General features: G+C 33.4%; 1 protein-coding gene across 1 annotated transcript; it reads left to right on the top strand.

Moving 5' to 3' along the window:
• Positions 1-290: 290 nt before the first annotated feature.
• Positions 291-14,716, top strand: LOC131661699 (endoribonuclease Dicer homolog 4-like). Its single transcript, XM_058931304.1, has 8 exons — positions 291-810; positions 990-1,136; positions 11,647-12,108; positions 12,227-12,373; positions 12,537-12,788; positions 13,347-13,808; positions 13,975-14,121; positions 14,280-14,716. Exons 1-8 carry the CDS (start codon positions 373-375, stop codon positions 14,568-14,570), a joined length of 2,346 nt encoding a protein of 781 aa, XP_058787287.1. The 5' UTR covers positions 291-372; the 3' UTR covers positions 14,571-14,716.
• Positions 14,717-15,342: the final 626 nt, after the last annotated feature.

The raw sequence follows: 15,342 nt of genomic DNA, 5'->3' as shown, positions 1-15,342 counted from the left end.
ATCTTCAAGTTTTCATCTTTGAGTCTTCAATATTGGCTTTTAACAAAAGCAATTGCTTCATATAACCTAAAAAACAAGTAGGAATGTAATGGCTAGAAAGTATAATAATGAACTAATGATTAAATAAATGTAAAACAGAAAAGACAAGAAAATACTATAAATTATAGAATTAAATTGCTTTATCCACTCTGCCAATAGCCAACATCTTTTAGGGAAACAAAGAGATTGAAAAAATAATAATAATAATAATAATAATAATAATAAACTCCAAAATTAATGAAACAAAGAGATTGAAAAAAAATAAATAAATAAACTCCATTCTATCTCAAATATTCCACGAGAACCATATCTGTTTCCCTTTCTTAAAACACCATGTCAGGTCAAACACACAAAGAGCTTGAAGAAACACTTCTGAGCCAAACACATGCCCTCATGATTGAAGACAAAAAAGAGGAAACCTCTCCAAAACACCAAGAAGAAAAAGATAATGTCCCACCGCTGCCATTAGATGAAGAGGAAGCAATTATCAACTATGAGTTCAATAATAAGCAGTTGCCAGAAGAGGCTTTTACGCACAAAACTTTCGGCGCAGATAACAATTTATCTTATAAACGGTTAGAATATGTAGGTGATGTTGTTCTTAACTTGTTCATAGTGATAGAACAATATTTCTCTTATCCAAATTTGGGACCGGGAGTTTTGACTTCAAACAAATCAAAGAATGTTGATACGGAAAAACTCGCACGTGTGGCTATTAAACATGGGTTACAGCGGTATTTGAGACACAAACAACCCAATCTTGATGAAGAAGTAAGTTCTCTACATTTTATTTTATGTTTGAAATTTTTTATCCGCTTATCCTTTTGTTCCTTATATAGCGTCTTTAGCTAACCCTTGAAAAATAACAAAACATTGAATTTAATTTTGAATTTAAGCAATGAATGTAGCAATAAATTTTTTATTTTTCTTCTTTTAACTATTTGATACAGATTCAAAGATTTATAGAAAGAGTGGACGACTATTACTTACATTCTAATGTGCAGCTCTACGTACCTAAAACTGTAGTTGATATTGTTGAATCTATCATCGGTGCTATTTTTATTGATTCTGGTTTTTCCCATGAAGTTGTGGAGAAGGTACCTTTTATTTTATATCAAATAAAATTTATTTTCTCAATTCATCAAAAATATAATTTATTAAACCATGCAATTTCATGTTTTTATATGAGTTTTTTTTTCAATAAGCAACTTCTTGAATTAAGAAAGTGGAGTACTAGAGGTACTCCAATCCTTATAAGAATAAACCTACATTCTTACACATGTAGTGACAGTCAAAGACACAACAAAGGATTTGTATACCAATCATAGAAATTACATGTTAATCTATCCTTAGCATCCATTGCTAGCCACCACCAAGAGAATTTCAATATCATATAAAACAGATCATCTATATCCAATTATGCGTTATTGAATACGATTTCGTTTCTCTGCTTCCATATACACCAACAGGCGGTCATCCATATGTCGCAAACCCTTATCCTTTATAACTTTCCCATTTGAGTCTCCACGCACTTTAGCATGTGGATGCTGCAATCGTCTACATCATTAATATCCAAATTCATCCAAGTGTACAATTTATGCCATAGCAACTTCATTCTTGGACATAACAAAAAAATATGATTTGATTCTTCCACCTGCATATGACAAAAAACACATAACACATCCTCCATTTGGTGTAGTATGCCTCTCCTTAATAATTGCTTCTTTGTTGGTAATCTATCCTGCACTAATCTCCAACCAAATACCTTCAGCTTCGACGAGACTTTTCCCAGATATTGTCCAGTACCTGTCTACTGCTCACATCCAGCACTACGTCACCAAGCTCTCTCGACATGAGTTCATAACAGGATTTTTACAGAGAAAGCATTAGAAATTTCGTTCGGCCAAACAAACCTATCCACTTCATTTGTCTCCAGAATCACTCCATTAAGAACTCCACACAAGTCCTCATGTTCAATAGATGCCTCACGGCCCAACACTTCACTTATGTTCAGCAAATTCCAAGACCAGCCGTCACCTACCCCATTTCCCATGCCTTTAATTCTTGAGTCCTTCGAGTTACATTCCTCAAACAGGTTCGGATACTGCTCAGCTAAATTCCTACAGCCTAACCAATTGGATTTCCAAAATAGCGCTACTGAACCGTCACCCACCTTAATTCTAATATTTTGTTTAACTCCATTAGGAACATCACATAGCAGTACAATGTCCTTCCACCATAGCGAGGCTTTCACCTTTGAATCCACTCCTTCTACTTTCCAAAACCAGTTCAGCATATTGCCATATTTAACCTGCATTATTCCCTTCCAAATGGCCTCTTGTTCAGTCAAGAACCTCCATATCCATTTTGAAATTAAAGCTTTGCTAAACCTTCCTATATCCTTGACTCCTAATCCTCCCTCGCTTTTATGTTTACAAATAACATCCCACCTCACCCAAGCCATCCCTTTTTTATCCACCACACCATTCCATAGGAATTTCCTTTGGGTACATCGTATTTCCTTCACCACATGAACTGGAACTTTGTAAAAGGACATTTAAAAACTCGGTATATTTGACAAAACATTATTCAATAACGTCACCCTTCCTCCTATTGATAACAATCTACTCCTCCAAGATGATAGTTTCGATTTCAAGGATTCAATCACCGGTCTCCAGAAGCTAGCTCTCCTATGGTTTCCACCCACCATGAATCCCAAAAACTTGAACGGGAATCCATCAGTCTTGCAGCCAAGGGATGTTGCTGCCGCTTCCAGAAAATAGGGAGAACATCCTACACCATAGATCTTACATTTTGCCAGGTTAATATGCAGTCCTGAGATCATCTCAAATCCCCTCAATATTGCCTTTAGAGACCATAAATTGGACCAAGAACCGTCTCCAAATAGTATTGTGTCATCTGCAAATTGCAGAAGACTATACTCCACCGAGCTAGATACCTTAAACCCATTATATGCCCCAACAGCTACTGCTTGTCTTACCAGCCCCGCCAAACCTTCTGCAACAATTGTAAATAGGAATGGTGATAGAGGATCACCCTGCCTTAGGCCTCTTGTTACTACAAAGTCCTTCGTTGGGCTACCATTAACTAAAATCGACATAGAACTTGAGAAAACTGCAGCCTCCATCCACCTCATCCATTTTGCACTGAATCCTAATCTATTCAACATAAACCTTAAAAAATTCCAATCTACATAGTCGTAGGCTTGTGCAAAGTCCACCTTAAACATAAAACAATCCCTCTTATTTCTCTTTGCAAAATCGATGATTTCATTGGCGACCAATACTCCATCTAAGATCTACCTGCCTGGTATGAATGCAGTTTGATTTGTTGATACCAATTTACCCATTAATTTCCTCAATCTAGATGCTAGCAATTTTGTAATAATTTTGAGCAGACCATTAATTAGACAGATTGGTCTGTAATCCTCCAAACTTTGAGGCAACTCACACTTTGGTACAAGGGCAAGGAACAAAGCTGTTATAGATTTTGGCAGTTTGCCCCCCTTATGGAACTCATTCACAAAGGCTACAACCTCCCCACCCACTGTATCCCGACATTTTATCATGAATTTCAAGTTAAACCCATCTGGTCCTGGACTTTTGTCTCCATCCCCCTCAAATACAACTTCCTTAAATCCTCCGAAAATTCCACCTCCAAACTATTCGCTTCCTCATTAGACAATCTTACGAAGTCTGAATTATGTAAGAGAGTTTTTAAAAAGGTGTAATTCGATATAGTTGTAAAATAAATCTTTAAAGTAAATACTTAAATATTTTACAGAGTAAAATTTATAATAAAAATATATTAATTGTTAACCATATCATGACCTAGAACCAATAGATACGTTGATTCACTTAAATTTTTTAGAATATATATACATAAAGCCTAGCTTCATATTTTATTCTCTTTCATGTTTTAGATTATATTTTTGACTTAAGATTTTATTTGTTTACGTTTATTAATTATGTTTTTATTTTATTTTATTTTTAAAGGTTACGAGAAATTTTATTTTTTTTTAATAAGCAATTGATTATAAGAACTCGCACTAGGGGTGCAATCCTTACAAACCGAACAAACTAAACAGAATTAAAACAATCCAATGGTACTTTGTACCAATCATAAAAGCTACTCGACAAAAGCGGATTAAAAGAAGCTAACAAGCTCCAAGAGTGGAACATCACATTAAAACACACCTTATCGAAACTATAAGCAACCTTGTCGAAGATCATGACATTCCTCATATTCCAAAGGCTCCACACAGTAGCAATCCAAATCGAATTAATCTTCTTCCTAATTTTCACATTTTCACCTTCTCTTGGATTACACTGAAATCCAAAAACTCCACTAGCGTGAAAGGAAGATCCTCTCCTGACTAAAGATAAATACGCCTCCAAACGACCTTTGAGACAAAACACAAAAGAAAGACGTGAGAAGAGGTCTCCAAGTGAGTCTTGCAAAACTCGCAAAGAAGATTAGAGGAAATATCAAGGACACCTCTTCTACTTAAAGCGTCTTTAGAAGATAACCTATTAATACACACCCTCCACATAAATATTTGAATTTTGAGGGGGGCAATAGAGTTCCAAATCACGTTTAAAACCTTCACAATAGATGGAATCCACGACACTTCTTTGTTGGCCGCCATAAGAGAAGAGACGCTAGCTACCGAGAAAACACCATCCACATTGGGCAACCACCTGAAACTATCCTCTCCTTCCTTGTCAAACCATTATTTGAACCAATAATTGAGCTGGATTCTGTTAAAAAGCATCATGTCTCACAACTTATTGAAGTTTGTCAAGAGAAAAAAATTTAAATTACAATTTGTAGATTTGTGGAAAAAATCTACTAGTATTGAGGTCATTATAAATGGGAAATTTACTGGAAGAGGCAGTTATGGCTCTAAGAAAGCCATTGCACCTTATAGAGCGGCAAAAAATGCTTTGGACAATATAGATAAGGTGTTGTTTGTAAGCACATCTACAATAAAAGATAGTATTGAAGATTGATATTTATGATTATGGTTGATTTGATTTTGTCTCTTTATTTTTCTTGTGTTAAAGGTTTATATAAGTTGTTGAATTTTTGTATTCATATACAAATATTCTTTTTATCATTTTTAATCGATGTAATAGTTTAAAATTAAATGGATTATGTTGTGAAAAACGATGTCAAGAACAAAATATAATAGGAATTAGGGAAGATAAGAAGAACACAAGAATTGGTTATAACTGTTATTCTTTTACTTTCTCTTAAAATAAGATTACAAGTTTACAAGAATAACAAATAACCTCTCTCATCCTAAATTAGGATTTGCAGCTTAGCAATGATGAGAGACTAGTATGCTATTTATAATAAAACCTAACATACTAATTAATGGGCTTTTTTCATAATGCCCATTACACAAGCCAACTTAATAAACAAGCTAACTTAACAAATTAGGGTTTAAACACTAAAACCTAATTTAACATGCTAACAACCCTAGCATCTTCGACACAAGCATGTGAACAACCTTCAACTTCATGCTTAATCCCGTCGAACCAAGAAGCTATCCTTCGGCCATACTAGAGTTCGATCCAATATCTCACAAATCTCCACCTTGGATCTAACTCTACAACATCAAGGGAACAACTATATTTCTTCATGCAGCTTTAGCAACTGCATACAGTGGAAAAACTTGCAACTCGGCAATGTCTTGGTGATCATATCAGCAACATTGTCTTCAGTTGAAACCTTCACCACTTGGACTTCTCCACGCTCGATTACTTCTCTGACATAATGCAGCCTCACATCATTGTGCTTAGTTCGACAGGTGTATTGCACTTTGACTATGACATTTAACAGTGATACCTCGACCTTGAAGTTTCGGCTCCTTTGTAAAACCTTCAAGCCACAATGCTTCTTTCACAACTTCAGTTAGGGCAATATACTCCGCTTCAGTGGTTGATAGAGCAACAACCTTCTGAAGTGTTTCTTTCCAACCAATTGCAGTGCCAAACATAGTGAAAACATATCCAGAAATAGATTTTCTGGAATCCATACAACCTGCATAATCAGAGTCGACATATCCTTCAATTGCTGCTTTACTATCTTCACCCAAGGCTCCACCTTAAATTAGGACTCTGTTCAGAGACCCATTTATGTACCTTAAAATCCACTTTAATGCTTGCCAGTGAGCCTTTCCAGGATTCGCCATGTACCTGATTACAAGACTTATTACATATGCTATGTCGGGTCTAGTACAAACCATAGCATACATCAAATAACCAACTGTATTAGCATATGGGATGCTAGTCATATAGGCTCTTTCAACATAGTACTGGGACGCTGATCAATACTCAACTTGATTTGAGGGTTTGTTGGAGCCATAACTGGCTTCGAATTCGACATACCAAACTTTTTGAGAATCTTTCGTAGATATGCCTCTTGAGATAAGCATAACTTTGACTTCTTTCTATCTCTTTGAATGTCAATTCCAAGAATCCTAGAAGCGGCTCCCAGATCCTTCATATCGAACTCCTTATTGAGTTCAGCCTTCACCTTCATTACATCTTTGACATTGTTGCTTGCTATGAGAATATCATCCACATAAAGAAACAAAATAACAAATGAATTACCAGGTCGAAATTTGAAGTAAACACAGTGGTCGAACTGACTTCTAATGAAACAGTTCAGACTAAATTCGGAAGTGCATTTCCAAAACTGGTCACAGGTGATTTCAGAAATGCACTTCCGAAAATGCCTGTGATTCTCCATTTTTGCAGTCCCACATCATGAGTGAATTTATGGAAAGGAATACATTCTCCAAACTTAGTGGTTCATCTCCATATCATGTAGGTTTCACTGAAGGCGTTCAATTGGCTGAAGCAGTTCGACATCGTCCTTATTCAAGTAGTTTTGACATGAGCAAGATACTGTGCAGTATATTCCAACAGAAAAGCACTCATAATAACTAAAAATATATATAAATTAATGAGCATGTTTTATAACTTACATTTTCAAACATTGTGATCTTCTACATTAACAGTTATAGAATTCCCCTCCTTCCATGTTTAGATTTGACTTGTGGCTGCAAAGTATCCTCTCGAAGCATACACATCGTTTCGACATTAGTATTTCCCTAGCTCCCATTGCTCTCACAAATCCATTTATTTCTTGAACAACGCTATAATCAATAGGAAAATAGAACTCTCTTATTGCCAATGAAATCAAAATCAGATTGAAAATACACAACCATTCACCAAAAATATCGCAAATGAAAATTAACAAATTGAAATCAAATGATAATAAATTTCATATGGATTAATTGAAATCTTTCATTTCAGATGAGTTGTGGGAGGGAACAAATGCATGGAACAATTAGAGATGATTTGAACAAAAAGGTGAGGCAACCTGCTCACTATTTCAAGGATTGTGCTTTAGCACGTAAGCAACCAACTGCAGCCAGAGCGCCTGGATCATCAGCTTCTGCTGAGTTCATACACCTCCAAAATGCAGCAGCCTATCATTAGAAAATGGAGAACAAAAAGTCATTCTACAGAACAGTACTCAATATCAAGTACAAATTTATTGAAAATAGACGGGGACAAAATTTCTACCAAAATTTGACATAGTTGTGGTGCATAAGGTGCCATCTCTTCTCCAAACTTATCCATAATAGTCTCCAAATTAAATACAAGGTCTTCACTCTCAACCTTATTCATAAGTTTGAAAAACTCTATATAAAATTCAATTAGAATAAATTTACTATGATTATTGAAACACTTGAACAAAAAATGGAGTAAAGAAACAATGTATTATGATTATTGAAACACTTGAACAGAAAATGGACTATTATATAAAATCTTATCAAAGGGCAGTTATTACCTTAAATTTCTTATTATGCATTCAGTAGCATTGGCCTCCTCTAATGTTGTAGCAGTAGTTGCAGAAGCAACAACTCTCCTTTAATCAATTAGCCTTCAAATCAAAGAGTGGATTCACAATGAAAGATTAATAAAATTAGCCTTTAAATCAAAGAGTAAATTCACAATAAAAGATTATTCAAATTAGCCTTCAAATCAAAGAGTAAATTCACAATAAGGTTAATCAAATTAGCCTTCAAATCAAAGAGTAAACTCACAATAAAAAAACAACGCATAATTCAAGGATGCTTCAAATGATCCATCAGGATTGCGTTTAACTATCTATGATCTTTGATACCATGGGACAAATCCATGATAAAAATCAACTGCAGCAACAACATCAAATAACTGCCCCAGAGAGTACCTAATGACTAATGAGTGTATCAGCTCACATATACAGACATAAAAATAATGTCAAATTATAAATATTTTGCATCAACGATAATGTCAAACTATGGAAAACATTCACATAACTCACGAAAGTAAAGTAATTATGCAATAATAGAACACAGAAAACCTAGATGTTCAAACAAAAGAAAATTAAGAGATGAATAGAATCATGGTGTTTCCCCAAAACGCGCTTCTCCTCGTAAGTTTTGGAAAGAACATTCTCGGCACCATCTCCACCAAGTCCAATAATCTGCCTCGATTGCAAAGAACTAAAGTTGTTATTATTAAAATTTCTCCAAAAGGAGGAAAACTTAACGGCGAAGGGTGAAATCTGATGAGTGTCTCTGGAAACAATGGTTGAAAAGCATCGCATCCATCGAAATTTTCGCTGCTCTTGCTAGACCTAATCAATTGATTAAATTGAAACGCCCGTGATTTTCAATTCGGGTTTTGGGATTGGGGTCTAGGGTTTGGAGTTTGGAAGGGTCGAATTCGGTGATTAAGAAAACGGACGAGTGAGATGAAGAAAGAGAGGAAGAAATTGAAATGGGAAAATTGAAGAGCAGTAATAGTCCATGATGGTTGGCTGTAACTACAGTTAGTGGAAGATTGAAAAGTTATGGAGGTTTTGAATTGGGAGTATGAACGTGAATTAATTTGACAGGAATATGGAATTTGAAAGAGGATTGGTTGAAGGGCAGTTATGAGGAGAGTGGAAATTGAAGAACAAAAGGTTGAGGTTGCTGATGTGGAATATTGTGGAGACAACAGCTGATGTGGCAGGCTGTGGAAAGTGGAAAAACATTACTTTTCTTATATGATAGATAATTTTCTCCAATTAAATTGCACATGTGAAAAATGTCTCATGACAATTGAATGATATAATTCAACATGAAAAAACTTCTTAGTTGTGTATAGTTTATATTGTATTAAAAAAATTATTTTAATATTGTCATACAAAACGTAGAACAGAAGCCAAATCATAAATCTAACTGCAGCCATTTGAACAAAGAAAAACATAACTTCCAAATGCCAAAGCCTCGTGGAATTAGGAATAACAAGTTACAAAATTAGAAGTTTTAATCACTTACTAGAATACAGGAAGTGCAAATCTCTGGTAAGAGTAAAAACATACACTAGACTCATGTATGAATGTACATTATCATCTACTTAAACTCTTTTTTTACAAGATTTATTAAAAATTATTCTAAAAAATAAGTAAAAATTTTAATTGAAATTAAAAAAAAAACTATTAATTTATTTAAATAAATAAATAGGCGAACAAATCTGCCACCCTCCAATCTGTTACATTGGCGGAGTGGATTAGGTTTTTAAGTTCAATTTTATTTGACGGGTTTGTTCGTCCCGCCCTTTTTTTGACAATCTTAAGACAGAACGGGATGGAACGGGGCGAGACCGTTTGTTTTGCCAATCTCTTTTATAGTTAGATTATGTAAAGAAGAATGTTATACTCATAAAAAAAAACAACTTATTAGGAAGACCAACCTGAATGAACTCGGGACACATAAGGAAGAGGTCTCAAGAGATGCCTCCTTGAACAAAAGCATGAGCAATTCTATAACACGGAAAAAGTTCGCGTAAACCAATATAAGGCCCGATTCCTCCTGCTCTTCCAAATGTAGCCAAATCCAACTATAAAACCAAACACTTTAAGTTATAATATGTTTTTTTTTTTCAATAGGTAATGGAATTAAAACGAAACAACGGTTACAACCACACCAATCTACCTCTTAATACAATTTAGAGGTAAAATGTTCCAGATATGAAAATTACAGGACGCAGAAGAAATATTAACTGCTCTAAACCACTTCCAAGAGGATAACACAATCGCACTGACACAATCGTCAAAACTAAACGTACTACAGTTAATCTTTCGTCTAAAACCTTAAGTTATAATATGTTGAACAAAGCAAAATAGACGAAAAATCAAGATAAGCATTAACTGTAAAGGAAAATAAAATGAAAATTAAGATATACTTACGACAATCTAGAACAAAGAACAAACAAAGAATAGTGTGTATCCACTTAAGTTCCAAATTCGGGTACTGATTTTTTACTCATAATGCGCCAATATTATTGTTGTCATAAGTGCAAATGGTTGATAAACTAGAGTGAATACTAGGAGAGGATGATATTTCTTCATAGTAAAAGAAAACTTTTGTTAGACTAATAACCTCATAATCACATAAACATATGCAAGAAACATTATATGAGATTCTTACAGGGAAGATTTTGCAGTAATAATCTCCCATTGTCCACATGTTGTTCAATACAATAAGGGAAACAAGTCCGAGAATAAAACATATGAACATAGCTTGGAATTTTCCCTGTTTGTAGAAAATTGCATGAAATTAACATTCAAGAAAATTTAAATTTATATCATAAAAAAATTCAAGCTAATTTGTATTGCTGCACAAAAATAATTAAATTAAATTACAGACGGCAATTCTGTCAGAAAAATTAACTTAAAATTCACAAATATTACCGACAGCCTAGCCGTGGAAACTTGGCCGAGGGTACCACCGTGTCGATAGACTTTGAAGTCCTCCATAAACCCTGGAAAATATACCTTTACCCACGGATTTTTAGAGTTATCGGGGGCTTTGATCTCTGTATAATGACAAACTTTGTTGTAGTGTAATTAAACAAAATAAAAGTTAATGATTGCATTTTTTTCTTGGTGCTCAACATTTTCAACCGATGTGTGTATCTCACTTATTCTTCTAATTTTCTCTAAACCGCCTATGTCTTGTTAATTGTTGTCATTCCATAGTTGCTACTTGCAAAGTTTTTTATGGTACTAGAAATTGCTTCCTTAACTTTGTTTTCAAGTTTCTCTTAGGATTTGTCTAGACAATGCTTATCTTATAGTATCTATGATTATTCATATGTAAATGACAACATTACTATTTTTTCCAGAATTTGAAATGGTGTCATGTCTTGAATGATCTAGAATATTCCTATGGATTGACACTAACCTTGCCACCTTGGTAAAATGTTTAAAATGCAAAGAAATTTAAAAAAAAAAAAAAGGTAATGTGATATAATTGAAAAACAAATTGTTATAGTAACTACTTAAATATTTTACAAAAATAATTTAAATACAAATACATTAATTGCTAACCATATCAAGCCCTAACACCTATGGATACGTTGATTCACTTAAATTTTGTAGAATATATATACCTAAAGCCTAGCTTCATATTTTACTACAAACCACACTTATTCTCTCTAGTAAGTTTCATTTTCATCTGTTTAATTTTCTTAGCACACCATGGCAGCTCTAACACACAGAGAGCAAGAGGAAACACTTCTTATCCAAACAAGTGCCCTCACCATTGAACATCAGGAAACTGAAATCTCTCCAGAACAGAAAGAAGACAAAGAAAAGACCTACTACAAAGATACTCTGCCACCGCTCCCATTAGATGAAGTGGAAGCAATTATCAACTACGAATTCAAGAATAAGCACTTACTAGAAGAGGCTTTTACGCACAAAACTTACGGGGCAGATAACAATTTATCTTATAAGCGGTTAGAATATGTAGGAGATGTTGTTCTTAACTTGTTCATAGTGATAGAACAATATTTCTCTTATCCAAATTTGGGACCGGGAGTTTTGACTCCAAACAAATCAAAGAATGTTGACACAGAAAAACTCGCTCGTGTTGCTGTTAAACATGGCTTAGAGCGATATTTGAGACACAAACAACCCTATCTTGAAGAGGAAGTAAGTTCTGTAGAATTTATTGTGCACCCTTTTGTCCCTTATATATCATCTTTAACCAACCCTTAAAAAGAAAAAGCTATCATTGAATTTGTTTTTTCTTTTTTATAATTTGATACAGATTCAAAGATTTATTGAAAGAGCCGACGACTATTACTTGCATTCAAATGGGCAGCTCTACGCCCCTAAAACGCTAGCTGATATTGTTGAATCAACCATTGGTGCCATTTTTATTGATTCTAACTTATCCCTTGATGTTGTGTGGAAGGTACTCTATCATTTTTTATCAAACAAAATATATTTTTTTAATTCAATTTTTTTTAACATAAACTATATAATTTTATGTTTTTATATTATTTAATGTGATTTTTTTAATTAAGGTTATATTTATTTATATTCATTAATTATGTTTTTTTTTGTTTTTTTTAAAGGTTGCGAGAAAATTATTGGAACCTATAATTGAACCGGAATCTGTTAAAAAGCATCCTGTGTCGCAACTTATTGAAATTTGTCAGGAGAAAAAATTCAAATTACGATTTGTAGATTTGTGGGAAGAATCTACTAATGTTGAAGTCTTTATAAATGAGAAATTGGTTGGAAGAGGCAGTTATGCCTCTAAGAAAGCCATTGCACGTTATAGAGCTGCAAAAAATGCTTTGGATAATATAGATAATGTCTTGGAAGTAAGTACATTTATAGATGCTATTCAATATTTATATTTATGATTATGGTTTATTTGGTTTTGTCTCTTTTTTGTTTTGTGTTAAAGGTCTATATAAGTTGTTGAGTTTGTGTATCATACACAAATATTCTTTTTATCTTTGTATTTCAAAGAGTACAACCTACTAGTATTTTTTTCCATTCCATAGTTGCTATTTGCTAAGTTTTTTATGGTACTAGAAATTGCTTCATTAACTTTGTTTTCAAGTTTCTTTTAGGATTTGTCTGAACAATGTTTATCTCATGGTAAATATGATTATTTATATGTTTAAAATGCAAAGAAATCTTTTTAAAAAGGTGTGATTCGATAGTTTGTAAAATAAATATTTTTAAAGTAACTACTTAAATATTTTACAGAGTAAAATTTAAAATAAAGTATATTAATTGTTAACTATATCAAGCCCTAGCACCAATAGATACATTGTTTCACTTAAATTTTGTAGAATATTACAAACCACTCTCATTCACCTAAATTTTATTCTCTCTCATTAGTCTCATTTTCATCTGTTTTGCTTTCTTAGCACACCATGGCCGCTCAACCACACAAAGAGCAAGAAGAAACACTTTTGATCAAAACAAGTGCCGTCACCCTTGAACATCAGGAAACGGAAATCTCTCTAGAACAGAAAGAAGAAAAAGAAGAGACCTACAACAAAGATTCTCTGCCACCGCTGCCGTTAGATGAAGTGGAAGCAATTCTCAACTACGAATTCAAGAATAAGCACTTGCTAGAAGAGGCTTTTACACACAAAACTTACGGCGCAGATAACGGTTTATCTTATAAGCGGCTAGAATATGTTGGTGATGTTGTTCTCAACTTGTTCATAGTGATAGAACAATATTTCTCTTATCCAAATTTGGGACCTGGAGTTTTGACTCCAAACAAATCAAAGAATGTTGACACGGAAAAACTCGCACGTGGGGCCATTAAACATGGCTTAGAGCGGTATTTGAGACACAAACGACTCAATCTTGAAGATGAAGTAAGTTCACTAAATATTATTTTATGTTGAAACTTTTTACCCCTTTTGACCCTTTTATGGCATCTTTAACTTACAGAAAATAAACTACCATTTAATTTATTTTTGAATTTAAACAATGAAATGTAGAAATAAAATTTTAATTTTTCTTTTTTATAATTTGATACAGATTCAAAGATTTATAGAAAGAGTCGACGACTATTACTTGCATTCAAATGGGCAGCTCTACGCACCTAAAGCTCTAGCAGATATTGTTGAATCAACTATCGGTGCTATTTTTATTGATTCTGGTTTATTCCTTGACGTTGTGTGGAAGGTACCTTTCATATTTTATATCGAATAAAATTTATTTTTTTAATTTATAAAAAAATATAATTTATTAAACCATACAATTCTATGTTTTAGATGATTTTTTTGAATTAAGGTTTTATTTGTTTACGTTTATTAATTATGTTTTTATATTTTTTTGGATAGGTTGCAAAAAAATTACTTGAACCCATAATTGAGCCAGATTCAGTTAAAAAGCATCCTGTCTCACAACTTATTGAAGTTTGTCAAGAGAAAAAATTTAAATTACAATTTGTAGATTTGTGGAAAGAATCTTCTAGTATTGAGGTCTTTATAAATGGGAAATTTGTTGGAAGAGGCAGTTATGACTCTAAGAAATCCATTGCACGTTATAGAGCAGCAAAGAATGCTTTGGATAATATAGATAAGGTGTTGGGTGTAAGCATATCTACAATAAAAGATAGTATTGAAGATTGATATTTATGATTATGGTTGATTTGATTTTGTCTCTTTCTTTTTTTTGTTAAAGGTTTATATAAGTTGTTGAATTTTTGTATTCATACACAAATATTCTTTTTATCATTTTATAATCGATATAATAGTTTAAAATTAAATGGATTGGATTATGGGCAATATAATAGTATTTTTTTTTTTATACTCAAACTCACGACTGATTACAGTTAAGAGTTCCTTAAGATGCAAGGAATCAAATTAAAGATCCATTCCTTCAAGTTACAGTCCATTTTCCCTTTACTTTTAATTTAGATACAAACTAATCCCAAGAACTCCTCTTAATATTACCTATGATTATTTCAACATTCTTAACCTCACCATTAAATAAGATGTCATTCCTCTTAATTCATATGGACCAGCAAGTTGCTTTTCAACTATGGTGTCTTCCATTTCCACAACCCGCATGCCTAGCCAGGCATGAAGTAATTTTCAGATTCTAACGGCAGATGGACAGTCCACAAACAAATGATCAACTATTTCTTCTTCAAAATAAAAAGGGCAGGACAACTGTCTTTTAGTTACGTATACCACCATTGAGCCATTGTTTACTAGTGGTTAAGATCCACATCGACTAGAAAAAAATGGTGAAACTATTGGATATATAAGAGAGAAGGTTCATATGCGTAATACCTTAAAATTTTAGATGAATATGTAGTATTAAGGTGTCTTGGATCCTAAACATTTAATCTATATACGCTCTTGACGCTCTTGTGACTCCCCAACAAGTAGTATCAGA

Source organism: Vicia villosa, linkage group LG3, assembly GCF_029867415.1.
Source record: "Vicia villosa cultivar HV-30 ecotype Madison, WI linkage group LG3, Vvil1.0, whole genome shotgun sequence".
NCBI classification, from domain to species: domain Eukaryota; kingdom Viridiplantae; phylum Streptophyta; class Magnoliopsida; order Fabales; family Fabaceae; genus Vicia; species Vicia villosa.
This window is presented reverse-complemented; position numbering and strand designations above follow the sequence as displayed.